General features: G+C 40.7%; 1 protein-coding gene across 2 annotated transcripts in view; it reads right to left on the reverse strand.

Moving 5' to 3' along the window:
* Nucleotides 1–440, reverse strand: part of RAD51C (RAD51 paralog C) — a 32,527-nt gene extending 32,087 nt beyond the window's left edge. For both annotated transcript variants that reach the window (XM_082679998.1, XM_082679997.1), the window contains exon 1: nt 320–440. In XM_082679998.1, the coding sequence (XP_082536124.1) occupies nt 320–437 (118 nt within the window). In that variant the 5' untranslated portion in view covers nt 438–440. The remainder of the gene's footprint in view (nt 1–319) is intronic.
* Nucleotides 441–20,827: the final 20,387 nt, after the last annotated feature.

Here is a 20,827-nt window from a genome sequence, read left to right on the forward strand (position 1 = left end):
CATAATGAAAAGTTACTTAGCCTCCCAAGCATCAGTTCCTTCATCTATATACTGAACATAATAGTTCACGTTAAAAGGGTTCTTTTGAGTATAAATGAGATAATCCTCAGAGGCTTCAGCAGCCACTGGCAGAGAAAGCAACTGGTGAATGTTTCCAAGACCACAGTTCTAACCATTCAAACCACACTTAAGTGGAGTCAAGGAGCTATTTCACGGTGTAAACGCGGCGGTGGGCGGCGGCAGAATCTGGCCGAGAACGGGGATGGAGGCGGCCCCGACAGCGGCCAGAGTGCCTCAGCTTGTAATGGGAGTCCGTTACCTTTGCTGAGCTCGGAGGGTTTCACCTCTAGGAGTTCCTCAGCAGTCTGGAAACCTGCAGACACCAGCTTCACCCTCACCGCTGGGGACAGGGGCAAACTCAGTAAATCCCGCTGCATTTCAAAGCCGAACACCTACGCCCGTAGTTGCGCAGACGCAGAAGCGGCCAAGCCCGCGCACGCGCACCCGCCACGCCACGTGACGTCAGACGTAAGGCGGAAGGGTGGGGTCCGCGGCGTGGCTGCACGCGGCCTTGGGCTTTGGGGCTCTGCGGCTCTGCGGCTGTGCGGAAGTCTGGTCACTTACATACGTTGCCCCGTTTCCATCGTGATTCTTCCAAATCCCATTTAAAGTTTGCATATCAAACGTACATCCTGACAATAAAAAGATGGATGGAGACCGCAAGATGCAAAGCCAGGCCCAGTGGGTCTTACCACATTTCCTCACCTCCACCCTGAACTGTTGGGTGGAGGCCTCAAGGTTGTTAGTAGGAATGATCTCCCCGAATGGGAGCTAAGATACGCACAGACACTGGCATGTTACCGGTTTGGGGTACGGAACAGTCGTATAAAGAATACTCTCCATCCTTGTAATAGGGTTCCAGGGTCTTGGGTCTTCTTGCCGGATGTCCCCCTTGCTAGGCCCCCTCACCTTTCCCGCCCTCGCTCTCGCGAGGGATTGTGGGACAGCCCCCCAGAGCCTCTGGGCGCGGTCGGCGCCGAATCCCCGCAGCCACCCACGTCTTGCCGCGCGCGAGTCGAGTCTGGAGCGTGATGGTTTGAGACCGTTAGTTCTTCACGGCCTGCCTAGAAGTAGCTGGATAAGTACGCAAGTATAGTCCCCATAGTGGGCTGGGCGTGGGCTCCTCCGGTCCTTGAGCGGGAGGAGTTGGGCTACGCCAGAACTCCTATTCTGGCACTGAGTTGGCAAGGGGCCACTTCTAAAATAGAGAATTTGGGGGGGAATTGAGAGGCGGTTTGGAAGGTGGCTTGTGAAGTCTTTCCTTGCCCAGGAGAGTATAATTTAAGGGAGAAACTCATTCCGTTCCTTTAGGCGACGATTCTTAGCCTTGACCTTTCTTCCTAGCTTAAAGGAACTCCCTAAATATTGCAAATCAGAGCCCTTTAAGTACATAAGCTCTAAGGAAGGAAATGTGCTGACCGCGTTAGCAAATCCTACACATTTCCAATGCCCACAGCCATGCCGCAAGGAGCATAAGGACATGGAATCTCAGAGCAGTTTTTTTGAAACCGAAGTTAAAACCTAGTACCCTTTTTTCTTCCCTGAGCTACCTCCAAATTGTGAGGTAGCTCTTGGAGTGGGGGTGGGGGGAAAATTCTAGAAGTATGTGTCCCCCATTTGATAGGGCAGGAAAAGTCTGGTAGGACTAGTCAAAATGTGGTTTATTTGCCACTCTGTACGTTGCTTATCTTCTAGTGTGTTACACATCTGGACATACAGGGAACATTACATAAATGTTTTCCACTGGGAGAATTCATGCTTATACTTATCAAGTAACCAGGGTCCTGGGTGAAGAAGAGATGGTGTTAACATACTCAGGGATAGCTCTTCAGGTCGTTCAGTGAAACGCGGTGGAATCGGTCGTGTTAGAATTTTGTTTCATTAGCAGTGGGGAGTTAAACTAGTCGACTCTATCTGTAGTTATACTGTTACGCATCATTAATATCTTATCCTGACCCTTGAGTTGCTATAATAATTATTGTTTTCATCATCATTCTTAAGATATCTTTAATGCAGTTTGCTCTATAGTCAGGCTTTCAAACTGGGATCCAGTTTTATGAGGTCAGGCGCCAGGAAATAATGCTGTGGGATTTTTACGGAAGGTGCACCTTCCTATACTGTCAGGTTTTCTCAAATATTTCTTTAGAGAGGGAAGAATTGAATGAGATAAGTGGTGAGCCAGTTAAAACATTTTCTGTTAAACAAGCATTAATATATTGTAGAGTAAAATGCGAGTATAAATTTTAAGATAAACATAATAGTTTGAAGAAAGATCCAGTTTAAACTGGATATTTCAGTAGTCTCCCAGATTTTCCTGCGAGTATGTTATTATTTTCCTTTGCAATTTAGGGTTACTTGATTTTGAGAAGTACTGTTATGGGGAAACTAGCATGAGCTTTGGAGTCATACAAATTTGGGTTTGTATCACATCTTGGGAAATAACCAACTGTGAAACTTTCAGCAAGTTACTCAGTTTCCTCACCTGCAAATGGAAGATAATAATATTTCTTCCATTAGGGGTTGTAAGAAAGATTAAATGAACAAATATGAAGTGTTTAGACAGAAAAGGTACATAATAAATCTTAAGTTTTTTCTCCACTTAAAAATATTATAATATGTATATTCAGTCGAATAAAGCCTCATTGAACACCTAGCTCAGAGTGCCAATGCTATGAGCCTTTAAAAGGAAAACAATGCCTACAGTTGTAAAGTGCCAAAGAAAAGTGCTTTTACGTATTTTATTTTATTTGACTTGATCCTTATAGTAATCCTGTGAACAGTTTACCCAGGTCCCAATTTAAAACTAGCACATTGAAGATTGGATCACTTAAGCAACATTAAATATTTAACCACTAGTTTTGTTCAGGGTGACAGGACTAACAAAAGAATCTATGCCCTCATGGAGCCTTAATCAGGATTATTATTGAGGTGTGTTGCCTTTCTGACTTGTGTTGTAATCTAGATACAATACTAAGGGTAGGCGTGAGTTACCGATATGCTGTCAATATCTATAATTAAGTATTCAAATAAGGACACATTTTCATGCTGAGTGGGCTATTTTCTAGAGCTGTGGGAGAGGAATAATGTGAATATTTCTGTTATAGCTGAGAAGTTTATTTTCTTTTAGCATAAGAACATAGAACTTTTAAAACTGGTGACCTTGCGTGTTCAAGTGAATTTGAGAATGGGAAAGATAAATGAGTGCTGTTTGGACTAAGAAAAAACCTCTGAATCAAGGTTTAGCTTTAGAGATGGTTGTGATAAAGCTTAAGGCCTCAAACATGTACATTTGGAATAGCAATATCAATTTCACAAGGCCTTGTACATAATGGGAGCTCAAAATATTTGTTGTCCCCAGACTCTTAGACATTGTTCTCACTTGACTTTTGTGATGCCACACTCTGATTTCATTCCTAGGCATCTGGCTTTTCTGACTCACTTACAATTTTATCCTCCATAACCAGGGCATGAAATGTTACTATAAGGCCCCATAGCTGACCTTTCACTGACTATCCAGTTCTGTTGTCTCCTCTCCTTTCTGGTTCTTTCATTCTCTCTCTGTCTCTCTTATTCACATTCACAGTTCAGTGACTATACACCAATAATTTGTAAATTTATTTTTCTAGCTCTAACCTGTTCTCTGACCTCCAGATGCAAATATCTAATTGCATACAGCACAGTGCTAAATCTCCAACTCAGCCTATCTTAAACCTAACTCATTATCTTCAGCCCATCCCAAAATCTTTTTGTCCTCTTCCTGCATTCCCTACCTCCGTGAACTGAATATCCGTCCTTCCATCTGCACAAACCAGAAACCTAGGAATCTTCCACACCTCCTTCCCTTTAAGTCTCCATCTTCACTATAACCGCAAACCCTATCAATTTTCTCTCTAAAATATCTCGATCATGTCCATGTCTCTTTTTCTAGGCCAAGCTGTCACCATTTCTCTCTTTTTTGTTTTTTGAAGATTTTTTTTATGTGGACCATTTTCAAATTCTTTATTGAATTTGTTACAGTACGGCTTCTGTTTTATGTTTTGGTTTTTTGGCTGTGAGGCATGTGGGATCTTAGTTACCCGACCAGGGGTCAGGGATCAAACCCACACCCCCTGCATTAGAAGGTGAAGTCTAACCACTAGACCTCCAGGGAAGTCCCCACCATTTCTCTTATAGGTACTGCAAGAGCCTTTTAGCAGGTCTCTCTGCATCTTGTCTTCCCCTTCCCTCTAGTCTGTTCTCCCATGCTGCAGACAGGGTCCTTTCTAGAGTATATTTCATTTCCTATAACTCCCTATTTTACTCTTGGGATAAAGACCAAATTTCTTAATAAGACTTACAAAAAGTCTTGCATGTTCTGGCTCCTGTTTCCTCTTTAGTTGCATCCTTTCCCTCTCTCCCCTTTACTCTTTTTTTTTTTTATCTATCTATCTATCTATCTATCTATTTATTTATTTTGGCTGCCCCGGGTCTTAGTTGCAGCATGCAGTCTTCTTAGTTGCGGCATGCATGCAGGATCTAGTTCCCCGACCAGGAATCAAACCTGGGCCCCCTGCATTGGGAGCGTGGAATCTCACCCACTGGACCACCAGGGAAGTCCTGTCTCACCTTTACTCTTTACACTCCAGCCACTCTGGTCTTAATTCCATGTGTGTGCCACAACATGCCTCACTGCTTCACCCAATTAACTACTATTTATTTATCCTTCAAATCTCAGCATTCATTGATCTCTTCTCTGACTCTGAACCTCTACCTCCAACAAGCCCCCTTGAAACTAGATCAGATCTCCCCTTTAAGGCTCTCATAACACCAGATGTCTTTGTGTGATCAGTTATTTATCATATGTCTACCCAACTAGAATGAAAGATTCAGTAGAACAGGGACCATGTGGATTTTACTCGTTTTCCTAGAGCCCCTAGCCCAGTGTATGGCTTATAGGAGGTGCTCAGTATATATTTGTTAAAAGAATGGATGATTAGGTGATTGACCTCTCTCATTTTTTTTTTGTTTTGTACTCTTAAGTAGGTGGGAAATATATACGTGTGGGAAGTAGAAAACAAATAAAATACCAAAAATATAAAGAACATAAAACTGATTTATAGACCTTTTCTTTTTTATTTTATTTTGTTATTTAAAATTTTTTTAATTGAAGTATAATTGATTTACAATGTTTTAGGTATATAGCAAAGTGATTCAGTTATACATATATATATATTTTTTCAGATTCTTTTCATTATACACTATTATAAGATATTGAATATACTTCCCTGTGCCCTACAATAGGTCCTTGTTGTTTATCTATTTTATTTATAGTAGTGTTTATCTGTTAATCCCAAATTCCTAATTTAACCCCCTGCCCTTTTCCCTTTGGTAACCATAAATTTGTTTTCTATGTCTGTGAGTCTGTTTCTGTTTTGTAAATAAGTTCATTTGTATCATATTTTTTAGATTCCACATATAAGTGATATCATATGATATTTGTCTTTATCTGACTTACTTCACTCAGTATGATAATCCCTAGGTCCATCCATGGAAATGGCATTATTTCATTCTTTTTTATGGCTGAATAATATGTCATTTTGTGTGTGTGTGTGTGTGTGTGTGTATGTGTAGATATGTACCAGATCTTCTTTATCCATTTATCTGTCAATGGACATTTAGGGTGCTTCCATGTTCATAGATCTTTTCTTCAGTTCATGTTACTGAACCAAACTTGGGTCAACTCACCATGCACAGTAAAGCCAATCTACTGGCACTGGGTTGTGGTGAAGGAAAGTACAGCATTTATTGTAAAGCCAAGCAAGGCCTATGGGCAGCTAATGATCAAAAGACCCAAACTCCCCAATGGCTTAAAGACAGGATGAGAGAGACGGTTGTGGGGTGCTTGATCAGCTCATGGACATTCTTCTGATTGGTTGGTGCTGAGGTCATTGAGAGTCAACATCATCAGCATTCTGGTTCCAGCCTGTCTGGGGTCAATGTACTTGTGGTCAGCATGCAGTTAACTTCTTTCACCTAGTGGGGGTTTCAGTATCTGCAAAACAGCCCAAGAATATGGCTCAGAATATTATCTATAGCCCTTAAGGAGGAGCTAAACTTCCTTGACTTTGTTTAATGGCTATTAACTATTATTATTTTGTTTTGCTTGATTGTTTTCTTTTGTTTGTGCATTTTCTCACTTCTCTGATTAAATTCACTCTTTGGAACTCTTGGAAGGCCTAGGAGGCTAAAGTTTTTCTACAAACAAAAGGCAGGCAGAGGACATGGGGACAGGGGTTCTGTCCTGGGAAGGCCCCATAGGGTCCTGCTCAGTTACAATCCCTCCCTTTTCTTTGCTACCCCACAGTCTTGAGGGGAAACAGGTGGAGGACAAGAAAGGGAATAAAGTTCTGAATTGAGAGGTTAATCATAAACTCAGCAGAGGAACTCAGTTTTAAGGGGACTCAGTTTCACTCAGAGATAATAGTGTTAACATTTTGGTTTATTTTAATCTTCTTATAACTTCATATAATGCATTTATTTGAGTTATGATAGTTGTGATCAAATTGTGAAGAAATGTATATATCTTGTTTTTCACTTAATATTTTGTCAAAAACTTTCTCCATATGATTAAAAACTATTTTAAAATTAAGTTTAATGGCTGGATATTATTCAGTCCTAAGGCCCATCTTTCTAATCAGTAGCCTATAAAGACAGTTGAATTATTTCCAGTTTTTTGCTGTGATGAGGTACTGTGTGCTCTGGAGCTCGCTTTTTCGAGGATGCCCATGTGTGCCCTTGTGGTTACTCTCAAGCGCATGCTCTCTCTCTGTCTCTCTCTCAATACATTTCTGGTAGTAGAATTCCTAGGTCAAAAAGTATGCACATTTTCATTTTGAATCTTTTTTTTATTTTTTGGCTAGGCCGCATGGCTTGCAGGATCTTAGGTCCCTGACCAGGGATTGAACCCTGGGCCACGGCAGTGAAAGCGTTAAGTCCTAACCACTGGACCACCAAGGAATTCCCCATTTTGAATCTCATTGCCAAATGTTTGCACGACTTACACTCCTACTAACAGTGTATGAGGACTGGTTTTCCTGCCTCCACCCTAGCACTGGCCTTTAGCAGTCTTTAAATGGTGAGTTTTTAAAATTGAGGTATAATTGACTTTAAATGGTTATTATTATCTTTTATGACTAAGAGAGGTTAAAAGTCTTTTCATATAATAATTTTATTAGCCAAGTGTATTTTATCATTGTAACTGTCTCATTATATCATTTGCCCACTTTTAATTTTTAATAGTGGCAAGATACACATAACGTAAAATTTACCATCTTTGGGAATTCTCTGGCAATTCAGTGGACCACCAGGGAAGTCTCTAACTAGGCTACTTTTAATTAAAATATGTATTTGTAATAGGTCTATGTTTTTATTATTAGAAACAATAACTAATGTTTATTATGAAAGGCCAAGCATTCTGCTCAGTTTTGTCTGATGTTAAAACCCGAAATCCAGGGACTTCTGTGGTGGAGCAGTGGTTAAGGATCTGCCTGTCAAGGCAGGGTACACGGGTTCGAGCCCTGGTCCAGGAAGATCCCACATGCTGTGGAGCAACTAAGCCTGTGCACCACAACTACTGAGCCTGTGCTCTAGAGCCCATGTGCCACAACTACTGAGCCCTTGTGCCACAAATACTGAAACCTGTGCACCTAGAGCCCGCCCTCTGCAACAAGAGAAGCCACCGCAATGAGAAGCCCTCACACCACAATGAAGAGTAGCCTCTGCTCGCCACAACTAGAGAAAGCCCATGCACAGCAATGAAGACCTGATGCAGCCAAAAATAAATTTAAAAAAAACACAGAAGGGCTTCCCTGGTGGCACAGTGGTTAAGAATCCACCTGCCAAGGCAGGGGACACGGGTTCGCGCTTTGGACCGGGGAGATCCCACATGCCACAGAGCAACGAAGCCCGTGTGCCACAACTACTGAGCCTGCACTCTAGAGCCCGCGAGCCACAACTACTGAGCCCACACACCACAACTACTGAAGCCCACGCGCCTAGAGCCTGTGCTCCACAACAAGAGAAGCCACTGCATGAGAAGCCCGCGCACCACAACGAAGAGTAGCCCCCACTCGCCGCAACCAGAGGAAAGCCCGCGCGCAGCAACAAAGACCCAACACAGCCAAAAAGAAAAAAACACAAAAAACCAAAATCCATATGCTGCCAACTCTCTCTCACATGCATATTGTATCATACAGGCTATTTACCTAATCTGTATACTGCAGATATCTTCCCACTTTGTCATGTGTATTTAAACTTTATGAAGTTTTCTATTTTATTGAGGTTATGTATATGCAAACTTACATTTAATTCTTACTTTGGTAACATGCATAGAAAGTCTTTTCTTGGGAATTCCCTGGTGGTCCAGTGGTTAGGACTCTGGGCTTCCACTGCTGGGGGTGCAGGGAACTAAGATCCTGCAAGCCATTAGGCTCAGCCAAAAAAAAGTCTTTCTTTTCTTCAAAATTATTATAAGCATAATCATCTGTATTTTTTCTACATATGGTTTATGATTTAATTTGAATATTTTAATCTATCTGATTTTTTAAAATGTAAAGTAGGAGGAAGGAAGGAAGCATTTTTTTTTTCCTTTCCAGTGGTGAGCCAATTTTCTAAGTATTCTTTATTAGGTAATTGATGTTTTCCCCTACCTATATGAAATGCTACCTTTATCATATACTTTTTTTTTTTTTGGCCGCGCTGCAAAGTATGAGGGATCTGAGTTCCCCGAACCCGAACCCCTGCAGTGGAAGCTCGGATTCTTGACCACTGGACCACCTGGGGAAGTCCCTATCATATACTTTTATGTACGTAGGTCCTATATTCCTGGTATAAAACCTATTTAGTTATTGTGTATGTTCTTTTAATATTCTATTAGATTCGGGTCATAAAGATTTTATAGGCTTAGTTAAGAGATTTGCATTTTTGTTCATAAGTAAGATTAATCTGTGAGACGATTACATCTATAATACTCTTTCTGGCAGCAGAGTTTTGCAACCTTTGTAAAATGAACTAAGAAGCTTCTCTACTTTTTCTATGCTAACTTATGTTAGTATTTAACATAAACGCATGTATTTCCTTATATTTTTCTCATCAAAGAAATGTTGTGGCTCTCCTCAAAGGATGTTAAGCTCTGCAGGGCTTCTGTGAGGATTGTAGCATTAATGTTTTAATGTGCTTGAGCTACAAGAGAATGGACAGTCACCTTTTGCCCTAAGGCAGACTGTCTTGGACAGACATTTTGATAACTAGGTCAGTAACAATGAAGTTCTCATGAAACACTGAAACTAGCCTTGGGAAGGACTCTGTTATTTAAGAAAGTGCTGCTAGGGAATTCCCTGGTGGTCCAGTGGTTACTTTCACTGCACCAAGGGCTTGGGTTTGTTCCATGGTCAGGGAAGTAACATCCCACAAGCCGAGCAGCCAAAAAATGAAATGAAATGAAATGAAATGAAATGAAATGAAATGAAAAGTAAAATAAAATAGCACTGCTAGCACTATTACAATAGCAAAGACATGGAAACAACCCAAGTGCCCATCAACAGATGACTGGTTTAAGATGTGGTCAGTGTGTATATGTGTGTGTGTGTGTGTGTGTGTGTGTGTATGTATATATATAATGGAATATTACTCAACCATAAAAAAGAATGAAATTATTGCCTTTTGCAACAACATGGATGGACCTGGAGAATATACTATGTGAAGTAAGTCAGACAGAGAAAGACAAATACAATATGATATCACAATACAGAATCTAAAAAATAATACAAATGAATCTATGTAAAAAACAGAAACAGACTCACAGTCATAGAAAACTTATGGTTACCAAAGGGGAAAGGAGGCAGGGGGAGGGGAAAATTAGTAATATGGGATTAACATATACAAACTACTATACATAAAATAGATAAGCAATAAAGACTTACTATATAACACAGGTTACTAAATTCAATATCTTGTAATAACCTATGGTGAAAAGAATCTAAAAAATATATATGTGTGTGTGTGTATATATATATATATATATACACTGAATCACTTTGTTCTACACCCAAACCTAACACAATATTGTAAATCAACTATACTTTATAAATAAATAAAAAGAAAGCACTGCTACTCACAGATCTTCTGAAAATGGCATTTTGAATTTAAGAGTTGTTTGGTGATAACAGTAGTCTACTTCATAGATACCACTTTTTTCCCTTATGTATGTGGTTCCCAACCAGATTTCAAGATGTCTAACTTCTATTTCACAAAACAAAATGCAGATATTTTGTTTCTAGATTACATATGCATGTATGTTTATGTATATGTGTATATGAGTATATATGTTACATAATACTTTCTTTGGAGGAGAGAGTTTATAAAAATCAAACTGGTAGACAGACTTCAGGAATAGCTGCAGTTCACATCATGACCTCCTTCTTCCACCCACCCCAGTATTTTTTTCTCTCTCCATCTCAGATACCTATGTGTTCTCAGTTATTGCTTGCTGGTTTTTAATAAGATAATTTTTACAAATAGTGTTATTTCTTTCTGTTTTAAAGATACAAAACTTGGGAATTCCCTGGTGGTCCAGTGGTTAGGACCCAGTGCTTTCACTGTGGTGGGCCCAGGATCCACCCCTGGTGGAGGAACTAAGATCCTGCAAAAGCTGTGTGGCGCAGGTGGGAAAAAAAAAAAAAGATATAAAACTCTGGTTAATTTATTTTGATGGAGGAGAGAATACCAGAAGAGTCCCTCTGTAGGATAAAAAGACTTGAGAAGTAGGGTAGTTCTAGTGTGATTTTGGAGAGACAACTGAAGAACAGTTAAACTTGGAAACTCCAATTCTAATATACACTGACGCAGGAAGGAGAGATTAAGAAGAATGATAATATTGATTATGTGGATGTGGAATATGTGATACATTAACCAGTACCTGAGACGGGATTTGCCCTTTTTGAAGTGGCTAATATACTGTAGGAGGGCCCAGGAGTTTCTTTTTTTTTTTTTAATTTATTTTATTTATTTATTTTTGGCTGCGTTGGGTCTTCGTTGCTGTGTGTGGGCTTTCTCTAGTTGCAGCGGGCAGGAGCTACTCTTCATTGCGGTGCACGTGCTTCTCACTGCGGTGGCTTCTCTTGTTGCAGAGCACGGGCTCTAGATGTGCGGGCTTCAGTAGTTGTGGCTGCGGGCTCAGCAGTTGTGGCACGTGGGCTCAGTAGTTGTGGCTCAGGGGCTCTAGAGCGCAGGCTCAGTAGTTGGGGTGCACGGGCTTAGTTGCTCTGCAGCATGTGGGATCTTCCTGGACGAGGGATCAAACCCTTGTCCCCTGCATTGGCAGGCGGGTTCCCAACCACTGTGCAACCAGGGAAGTCCCCAGAGTTTCTTGTAGGATAGATTGATTCTTCAGTAGTCTTGTTTTGGATTTCAGACACCCATGAAAAAGCAAACGAATGACCCTGTGCTTGTAATGTTGGGCACAACAGGGTTTAAGGATAAATCGAAACACAACTTAGTCTTGCTTAGGAGAGGAGACACTCTTGATCACAAAAGTGATTTCCAACGGTGAGGGTCATCACACTCCAGCTGAACAGACCCCCTACGGCTTATCCAAATACCTGCTGTAGGAGGGAGCGTTTTGTGAGTTTTCCACTTACTTGGTTTAGAATTAGTGTTTGTGTAACTGCTCTTGCAAGTGAGGGTGATCATATGCTGCATATTTGAAAGAGCATATTTTGTACTTTTGCTTGAAGCTTTGAACTGACAGCCTATTTTTAGCACTTCCTGGACTGAATTTTTTAATGTACTTTTGCCAAATTTCATCTTTTCAGACTTGCTCTTTCTGTTACGTGAATATTGGCTTGCTGAACTGCGCCAGAATCACAGCGACGTCATTAGCTCCAAGCCCTTGAAGGAAGGAACGAATTTGTTACCTTTATATCCGTAGAGCGTCTTTGCCTTTTTCATTCCACTAACTATACCAGGAAAAGGACGCAGTGAATGAGATCAGCAAAAGGGGTGTGGAACATGTAGATAAGAGCAGTGACTGCCGGTAATTCTTACACTAGGCATTGTATTTCCTAAGATTTGGCAATATCTAGATATACAAAATATTGCTGCATGGTAATTATAGTTTGGAAACTGTATTCCAGCAGTGGGGGTTGGGTTGTAAAGTGCATGAGAAAAGTGACCCTATCTTTAGAGTGATTTGAATCTGAGGGTGAGGTACCAGCGAATACTAGCAGCTCATACTTACCTGGCAGGGGAGACACCATGATCACGAAGGTGGTTTTCCCAGGGCGAGGCTTATCCATTGCACTCCGGATGTGCTGACCCCTGCGATTTCCCCAAATGTGGGAAACTCGACTGCATAATTTGTGGTAGTGGGGGACTGCGTTCGCGCTCTCCCCTGTTTCTTTTGTTTATTAAAGGAAGTTTCGTTATCGTAGGTTTTTATTCTATGGGTTGGGCAGTTTCTGGCGCGTTAGGGGTAGTGTTCTGAGAAAAAATTTGTCTCAGTTTTTCTGTTTCTGGGGAGATTTCTTTTCGTACTTTGCCTGTGATAGTTAAAAATCGGAGTTGGTGATTTCTTAGAGAGGGCGCTGAGATTAGAATGTACCCACGTCTCCTCCTAGGCAGGTAGAGTCCAAGTTAATGGGGTCTTATATTGGTGTGAGGTATGAGGGTGGAGAGTGTGAGTTTTACGCTTTTGGGCAAAGGGATGATTAACTTCCGCTCCGCGGTATTTTTTCAAAGCAAGAAGACCCGTTTAGTTTGTGGCAGTGAAATGAATGTTAATTTTATTTGGTTTTTTCCTGATTTTGTGTACGGTGAAAAACGAGAATTAAGGTTTAATTCTGATTGGTTTAGTTTCAATTTGAAAACTAGGTTCTTGAGGGCGTTGAAATAACCAGGATGTTTTTCTCTTAAGTAGCTATTTTTCTTTGCAGTACCTGAATTTGGGAGTTTTGAACCGTTTTAATAGATCCGTCTCTCATTTATTATATAATGAATGCTTCATCTGGATTGGATGTGGGTATTTTTAAAGGTCCCCTACTAGTGTCTTTGAGAATGGATTGCTGTAAACTAGAATATATCTGCAAACAGCTGCTATTCCTGTATGTGCTGCTGATTGCTTGCGTTTCAGTTTCAGGGTATGGTGTGTTCTGGTTCTTCCTAGTTTCCAGATCTAGCTATTCTGAGGATTTCTAGTGATCTTCACACTCATGTTTACCTGTCTTGTAAAAGCAATTCCTGCTGCTTCTCTTTTAGAACAAATCCTTGTCCATCTGTACTTAGTCACTTCCTGACCCTCAGCAATCTGACCAGGGCCTGAAATATAAAAATATGATCCCTCAGTTGGCTTCTAAGTTTAAGTACTCACCTGATAAAGATAGTTACCTGAGTGCTGTTCTGGGGCCTTTGTTTAAAACTGAACATGAGAGACACAAAGTACAGATATTTTGCAGCATGTTTTTAAAATTTGTATCCAAATAACACATATACTTCGTTTAGAAAATCAAATAGTCCTTTTAGGTTTCTAAACTAAGTTCTTTGCCTACTTCTTCCTGTTCTCCAGGTCCCCTTCAGACGGAGACACTTTCCACTCGAAAAACAACTAAAATTTGATTCTTCTGAAATTTATGAACCTCTGTGTTTCTAAACCAGAAATATCTAGATATTTAGATAATATCTAATTAGATATTTAAATAATATCTAAAATATTATCCTTTAATGCATCCATTTTTGACATTGCCTATTTTTGATAATGTAAATGAAGATTTAGCTCTCTTGCACCACCATTTCTTCTCTATTTTTCCTAATTTAGTTTAAAAACCATTTGGTTAAATCACTTGGTTAAATCAGTATTCAGTGTTCATATTATTCTTAGGCAAACATTATTCACAGCAGAGCATTGTCATTGAATGTCATTGTTTCCTTTAATTTTATTTTTCCTCTGGTTAGTTTTTTTCCCCTTTTGGTGGTTTTTTTTTTTTTGGCCATGCAGTGCAGCATGCAGGATCTTAGTTCCCCCACCAGGGATTGAACCTGTGCCCCCTGCAGTGGAAGCGTGGAATCCTAACCACTGGACACCAGGGAATTCTCCCCCTCTGTTTAATTTTTACCTTTTTTCATTTGGTTACTTTTCTTTTACCTATTCCTAATTCTTCCCACACTTTCCAATAGCCTCTGGTTTTTCCATAGGGTAAATCATATCAGGTAGTCTTATTAGTTTAAATGCAGGTTTTTTTTTTTCTTCTGGAGATCTATCTACTTCTATTTTTCTTTTACCTAAACCCTTTGTTCTTTCAGATTGCTGCATAGGTGTAATAGTTTAAATGGGTATCAGATTCTAGGTTGGAGTTAACTTTTTCTTCATGATTTGAAAGACATCACTTTTTGACTTACAGCCTCTAGAAGCTATTGAGAAGACTTTCTAATTCCTTATACTGTTTACATGACATATGTGACTGATATTTTCATTTTCAGAAAAGTTGAAGAATTATCTCTTTATTTTCATTTTTTTGTAATTTCCTAATGATGTGTATCTTATAGCCATTCATTGTATGGGGCACTTGATGAGGACCCTTTCGACCAGAAAGTCTTCCGTGTTGAGAAATTGTCTTGAATTATTTCATTGGTGATTTCCTCCCCTTGGTTTTTATTATAGTTATTTAATTTAATTAATTTATTGATTGATTGATTTTTGGCTGCATTGGGTCTTCATTGCTGTGCACGGGCTTTCTCTAGTTGCGGCGAGTGGGGGGTACTCTTCGTTGCGGTGTGCAGGCTTCTCATTGCAGTGGCTTCTCGTTGTGGAGCACAGGCTCTAGGTGCGTGGGCTTCAGTAGTTGTGGCTCACAGGTTCTAGAGCGCAGCCTCAGTAGTTGTGGCACATGGGCTTAGTTGTTCCACAGCATGTGGGATTTTCCCAGACCAGGGCTCGAACCCGAATCTCCTGCATTGGCAGGCGGATTCTTAACCACTGTGCCACCAGGGAAGTCCCCTCCCCTTGGTTTTTAATTTTTCTAGAACTCTCCATATTTGGTTATTAGAACTCCTACAGTGGTCCTCTAATTAGGAAAAAAAATGTATTTTCCATCTATTCATCTTTTTTGCTGAACCCATGTATTCTGTTTTTTATTTCTACAATCATATCTTTAAGACCTCTTTTTTTGTTGTTCTCAGTTTCTGCTTTGTATAACTTCTTGTACTTATTTTTCAGATGCAAAATCTTCTTATATCTCTGAAGGTTTTAATGATTGTGTTTTATTTTCTTTTTTAGTTTTTTTCCTTTTGCATCGTCTGTCTCCTCCATATTGTCTTCTTTTGGTTGTTTGGTTGAGCTGCTATTATGATTGTCTCCTCCTGTTAACAATTAGGGAGCTGGTCAAGGTGAGGCTGTACGGTCTTTCTGCTTCCCTGCAGTGATCTCCCTACACCTTTGTAGAGGAAGCCCATGTCAACATCTTTGGGACTTTGTTCTAGGGTGTTCACATTACTCAGAGGAATCTTTCAGTATCCTGGAAGGTAAAGGCTTGGTTGCCAGCGTTCTGGAAACTAAATGGAGGATGAGAGGGAGGAGGTCTCAGCATTTAGCCTTTGGAATGCATATGTACATCCTCTTTTCAGTAACTGTTTAAACTTTTACCTGAGCTTCAGGTCTTCTCCAGAGGACCTCAGTTGTACCTTCCTCCTGTCTTTCTCACCACTCTAGATAGTGCCAGGGTGGGCCGGTTATCCAGCAGCATGGGGAGAGAGGGGTTTGGACATCTTTTCTGAGACAGCTTTCCATCAGCCTGGTTTCTTAGTATTCTCTCATTTCACCTGGTTCTAGAGGTTCTGGCACTGTTAAATCTGGAGTTTTTTGAGTACTCTGCAGTGTCAGTTGGGTTAGTTTTCAGCTTTCCCCAGAACTGGCTTAAGATTTGGGGGTCCCTGGTCTAGTTCAGTCATTTCTCATTTATAACTATCAAAAATATGTTGCTCATGTCCCTTCTGTCTCTCCATCCTTGAAAGTTGTTGCCTTTTAAAAATTTCTTTTCCGAAGTTTTTGTGGGGTTTTGGAAGGAAGTGAAATTTATAGATGTTCAATGTACCATCTCTATCCAGAGCCCAGAATTATTTACAGTAGTGAAAAATTGAACCAACCTAAATGTCCAGTAATAAGGGGAATGATTATATGAATTACAATCCAGTCATAAGATGGACTGTCATGCAGAAATTTAAAATTATCTTTCCTAGTGCTTCCCTGGTGGTGCAGTGGTTGGGAGTCCGCCTGCCGTTGCAGGGGACATGGGTTCGTGCCCTGGTCCGGGAAGATCCCACATGCCGCAGAGCAGCTGGGCCCGTGAGCCATGGCCGCTGGGCCTGCGCATCCGGAGCCTGTGCTCCGCAATGGTCTAGGCCACGACAGTGAGAGGCCCGCGTACTGCAAAAAAAATAAAAAATAAAAAAATAATAATAATAAAATTATGCTTCCTGTAAGTTTTTAAAGAGAGTATGAAGTTAATGGGTAAAGTAATATATGTAGTAATTATATGTTGTGTTATTTTGACTATTTTTTTTTCTGGTCATGCCATGTGGCTTGTGGGATCTTAGTTCCCCAACCAGGGATCGAACCCAGGCCCCTGCAGTGGAAGCACGGAGTCTTAACCACTGGACTGCCAGGGAATTCCCATATTCCAACTATTTTAAAAGAAACAAACAAGAAAAGCCCTGCATTACACCAATAAAGATGTTTAAAAAAGTAATAAAAAAATAAAAAGATAGAATGAAATACACAAAATCATTACTACTGAAAAAAAAGAGAAAAAAGAAAAACCCTGCTCTAGAGGCCTGCAGTCTAGTAGGTGAAGTAGCTCTGAATGCCAGGCAGAGAAAAAGTGAGGCAGTAATATAGGCACAGTCTGGACTGTGCTCAGGGTCACATACGGGTGTTACTGTGTCCTAAAACTGACTTGACAGAAACCAGGCCAATCTCTGGTACAACTCCAAAATGATTTTACCAGGGTTATACTGCTGTCTTAGTCGTTCTGGTGGCTTCTTTTCACCCTGTTTATAATCAATCCCCTTAGCTCCATGGGTAAGCAGTGATAAAGAAGTGACTTTAGGCTCCAGTGATTGAGGCAGGTGTTGGCTCATGGCCTGATGTAAAAAACTTCACACACACGCACAAAATAGAGAGGCTGCAGTCTGTAGAGACTTTTTCTCTGAGTTGTGGTGGAGTCTCTTGTACTACTGGGAATAGATGTTTAACTTTGCTAGAGTATGGAAACAACTCAATCTGTGTGCTTTTTTAATCCCCCCTTTTAAAAACAACCATTTCAGAACCTAAGGCTGATCCATTCAAAACTGTCATTTCAGACCTGAAACCATAAAGCTCCTACAAAAGAACAAAGCAGAACACTCTTTGGCATGTATCATAAGTGAGGGACTTCCCTGGTGGCACAGTGGTTAAGACTGTGCTCCCAATGTGGGGGGCCCGGGTTCAATCCCTGGTCAGGGAACTAGATCCCACATGCATGCCGCAACTAAGAGTTCGCATGCCACAACTAAGGAGCCCGTGAGCCGCAACTAAGACCCGGCGCAACCAAATAAAAATAAATAAATAAATGCTTTAAAAAAAAATCGTACTGATATTTTTTAAGATGTCTCCTAAGGCAAAAGAAACAAAAGCAAAAATAAGCAAATGGGACCTAACTAAGCTTACAAACTTTTGCACAGCAAAGGAAACCATCGACAAAACAAAAAGACAACCTAATGAATGGGAGAAAATATTTACAAATGGTATGACCGATAAGAGGTTAATATCCAAAATATACAAACAGCTCATACAACTCAATATCAAAAAAACCCCCAATTTAAAAATGGGCAGAAGACATGAATAGATATTCTTCCAAAGAAGATATACAGATGGCCAACAGGCATGTGAAAATATACTCAACACTGCTAATCATCAGAGAAATGCAGATCAAAACCATGATTTTCATACCTGTCGGAATGGCTATCATCAAAAAGACCACAAATAACAAATGTTGGCAAGGATGTGGAGAAAAGGGAATCCTTGTACACTGTTGGTGGGAATGTAAATTGGTGCAACCACTGTGGAAAACAGTATGAAGGGTGCTAAAAAAATTAAAAATGGAACTACCACATGATCCAGCAATTCCACTCCTGAGTATATATCCGAAAAAAATGAAAGCACTAATTCAAAAAGATGACATGCACCCCGTTGTTCATAACAGCATTGTTTAATACAATAGCTAATATATAGAAGCAACCTAAGTGTCCATCAGCAGATGAATGGATAAAGAAGATATATAGATATATAGATATAGATATACACACACAATGGAATATTAACCAGCCATAAAAAAGAATGCATTTCTGCCATTTGCAACAACATGGATAGACCTAGAGCATTTTTTTTAAAGTTTATAATCTTTTTAAAAATTTTTTGATGGGACCATTTTTAAAGTCTTTATTGAATTTGTTACAATATTGCTTCTGTTTTATGTTTTGGTTTTTTGGCCACAAGGCATGTGGGATCTTAGCTCCCTGACTAGGGATCAAACCCGCATCCCCTGCATTAGAAGGCGAAGTCTTAACCACTGGACCAGGACTTCCCTGGTGGTCCACTGGTTAAAAATCCGCCTTCCAATGCAGGGGATGTGGGTTCGATCCCTGGTCAGGGAACTAAGATGCCACATGCTGCAGAGCAACTGAGCCGGCACACTGCAATGAAAGATCCATCCCACATGCCACAACGAAGATCCCGAGTGCCGCAACTAAGACCTGATGCAGCCAAATAAATAAATAAATAAATATTAACAACAACAACAACAAAAATAACCACTGGACTGCCAGGGAAGTCTCGACCTAGAGCATATTATGGTTAGTGAAGTAAGTCAGATAAAGACAAATACTCTGGGCTTCCCTGGTGACGCATTGGTTGAGAGTCCGCCTGCCGATGCAGGGGACACGGGTTCGTGCCCCGGTCTGGGAAGATCCCACATGCCGCGGAGCGGCTGGGCTCGTGAGCCATGGCCGTTGAGCCTGTGCTCCGCAACGGGAGAGGCAACAACAGTGAGAGGCCCGCATACCGAAAAAAAAAAGGGGGGAAGGAATGGCAATAAACGAACAAACCACGGCGGGGAGCTGGCGGGTAGACTTAACACCATAAAATGTAGAATTTGCCGTGATTTTTTTCCTTTGTACTCTTCAGTTTTCCCAAAGGCTGAATGGTTACTTTTAAAATCAGAACTTCTTTCCCAAAACGTGTTTTTTTGTTTGGCTTTTTTGTTTTCCTATCTTTTAAATTTGAGGTTGGGGGGAACTATGTGTCAGCTGGGAGCTTGTGATGTAATTATGTAAATGAAAGGCTGTGTGAGTTAAAAGCCTTTACTTTTAGGATGACGTCTCTACTTTAAAAATCAAATGTGCTACTATATTAAAGAGGTTGTGCTACTTGGAGGAGAAGTAAATCCAACAACAGGTATTTTGGGAAGTGAGGAGTAAACGGGGATGGAGGGGAAAGTATAGGCAAGGTATGGTGATTACTGAGGAGGTTACGTAGTAAAAGCCCAGATCATGCAGCTGTGGCTGTGAAGAGATCACAGAATTGGTTTCCCAGTTTGCAGCTCACCCCCTGACTCTTCCAATTATAGTTTGTGGCAGCAGAGGCTCTCTTTTTGTTGTGGTCTACCGAAAGTCTAGTCCAGAAGGTGCTCTGCCACTCCCACTCCCAGCAGTATTTAGTTACCAGTAACTCACATTTGTCTGGAGTCTACTACTGGCTGTTTATATTGGAGAGATGACAGGCCATTCAGTTAATCAGCAGCCCAGGATATGAGTATTATTTATAAATTTCTGCTGGGGTTGAGACATAATTGTATGAGATGAAGATTTGGAAGCAAGCTATAGAACGGGCCTAGTTGAATAGTTGAATTCACATCATATTTGGCATCAGGAAGGTGGGATCAATTTTTGAGGAAAGAGCATGCAAGCTGAAAAATACAGCAGTCAAGGACTGGGCTTTGCAGAATTGCCTCAATTAGAGAACAAGAGAGGAAAAGGAACCCCCCTGAAAAAAGCTGGAGAGAGAGCAGAGGTGAGCACTTTCATAGTCAGTAGTCATTAGTGAGCTTTGAAAAAATGCAGTCATTTTCTGCTTTTGATGCAGTAGGGGGAAATGGCAAGAAAACAAGTATAATATGTGTTGGCCACATTAGTAACTTTTAGTGAATGGAGTGGAGAAGACCAAGTTGCTCAGTTTGAAGCTGAAGAAGAAATCAGTCTACAAATTAAACAATCAGTACATCTTGGAAACTCCCCATAGTTCCAGGGCTTGAGGACACCTTCCGCTATTTCTTTGACCACATGACGCTGAGAGGGTCCTAATCCTTTGCTCTCTTAGGTTCCCTGATGCCAAAGGGACTTTAATTGTTTCGGAGGATTTTCCAGCTTTGCTCTCGGGAGATTAATTCTCCCAATCTTTCTAACCTGATGTTTTCTCCACAGGTTAGTAGACTCTGACTATAATGAGGCTTTGACCCTTGAAAAATGCGGGGGTTAGGGGCACCAACCCTCCATGCAGTCAAAAATCTGTGTGTAATTTATAGGTGGCCCTCTGTATCTGCAGTTCCTCTGTATCTGCACCCTTGGATCCTGTAGTACTTATTTATGGAAAAAATCCACATATAAGTGAATCCATGCAGTTCAAACCTGTGTTGATCAATGGTCAACT

This window comes from Grampus griseus, assembly GCF_964374135.1.
Source record: "Grampus griseus genome assembly, chromosome: 20".
Taxonomy (NCBI): Eukaryota; Metazoa; Chordata; class Mammalia; order Artiodactyla; family Delphinidae; genus Grampus; species Grampus griseus.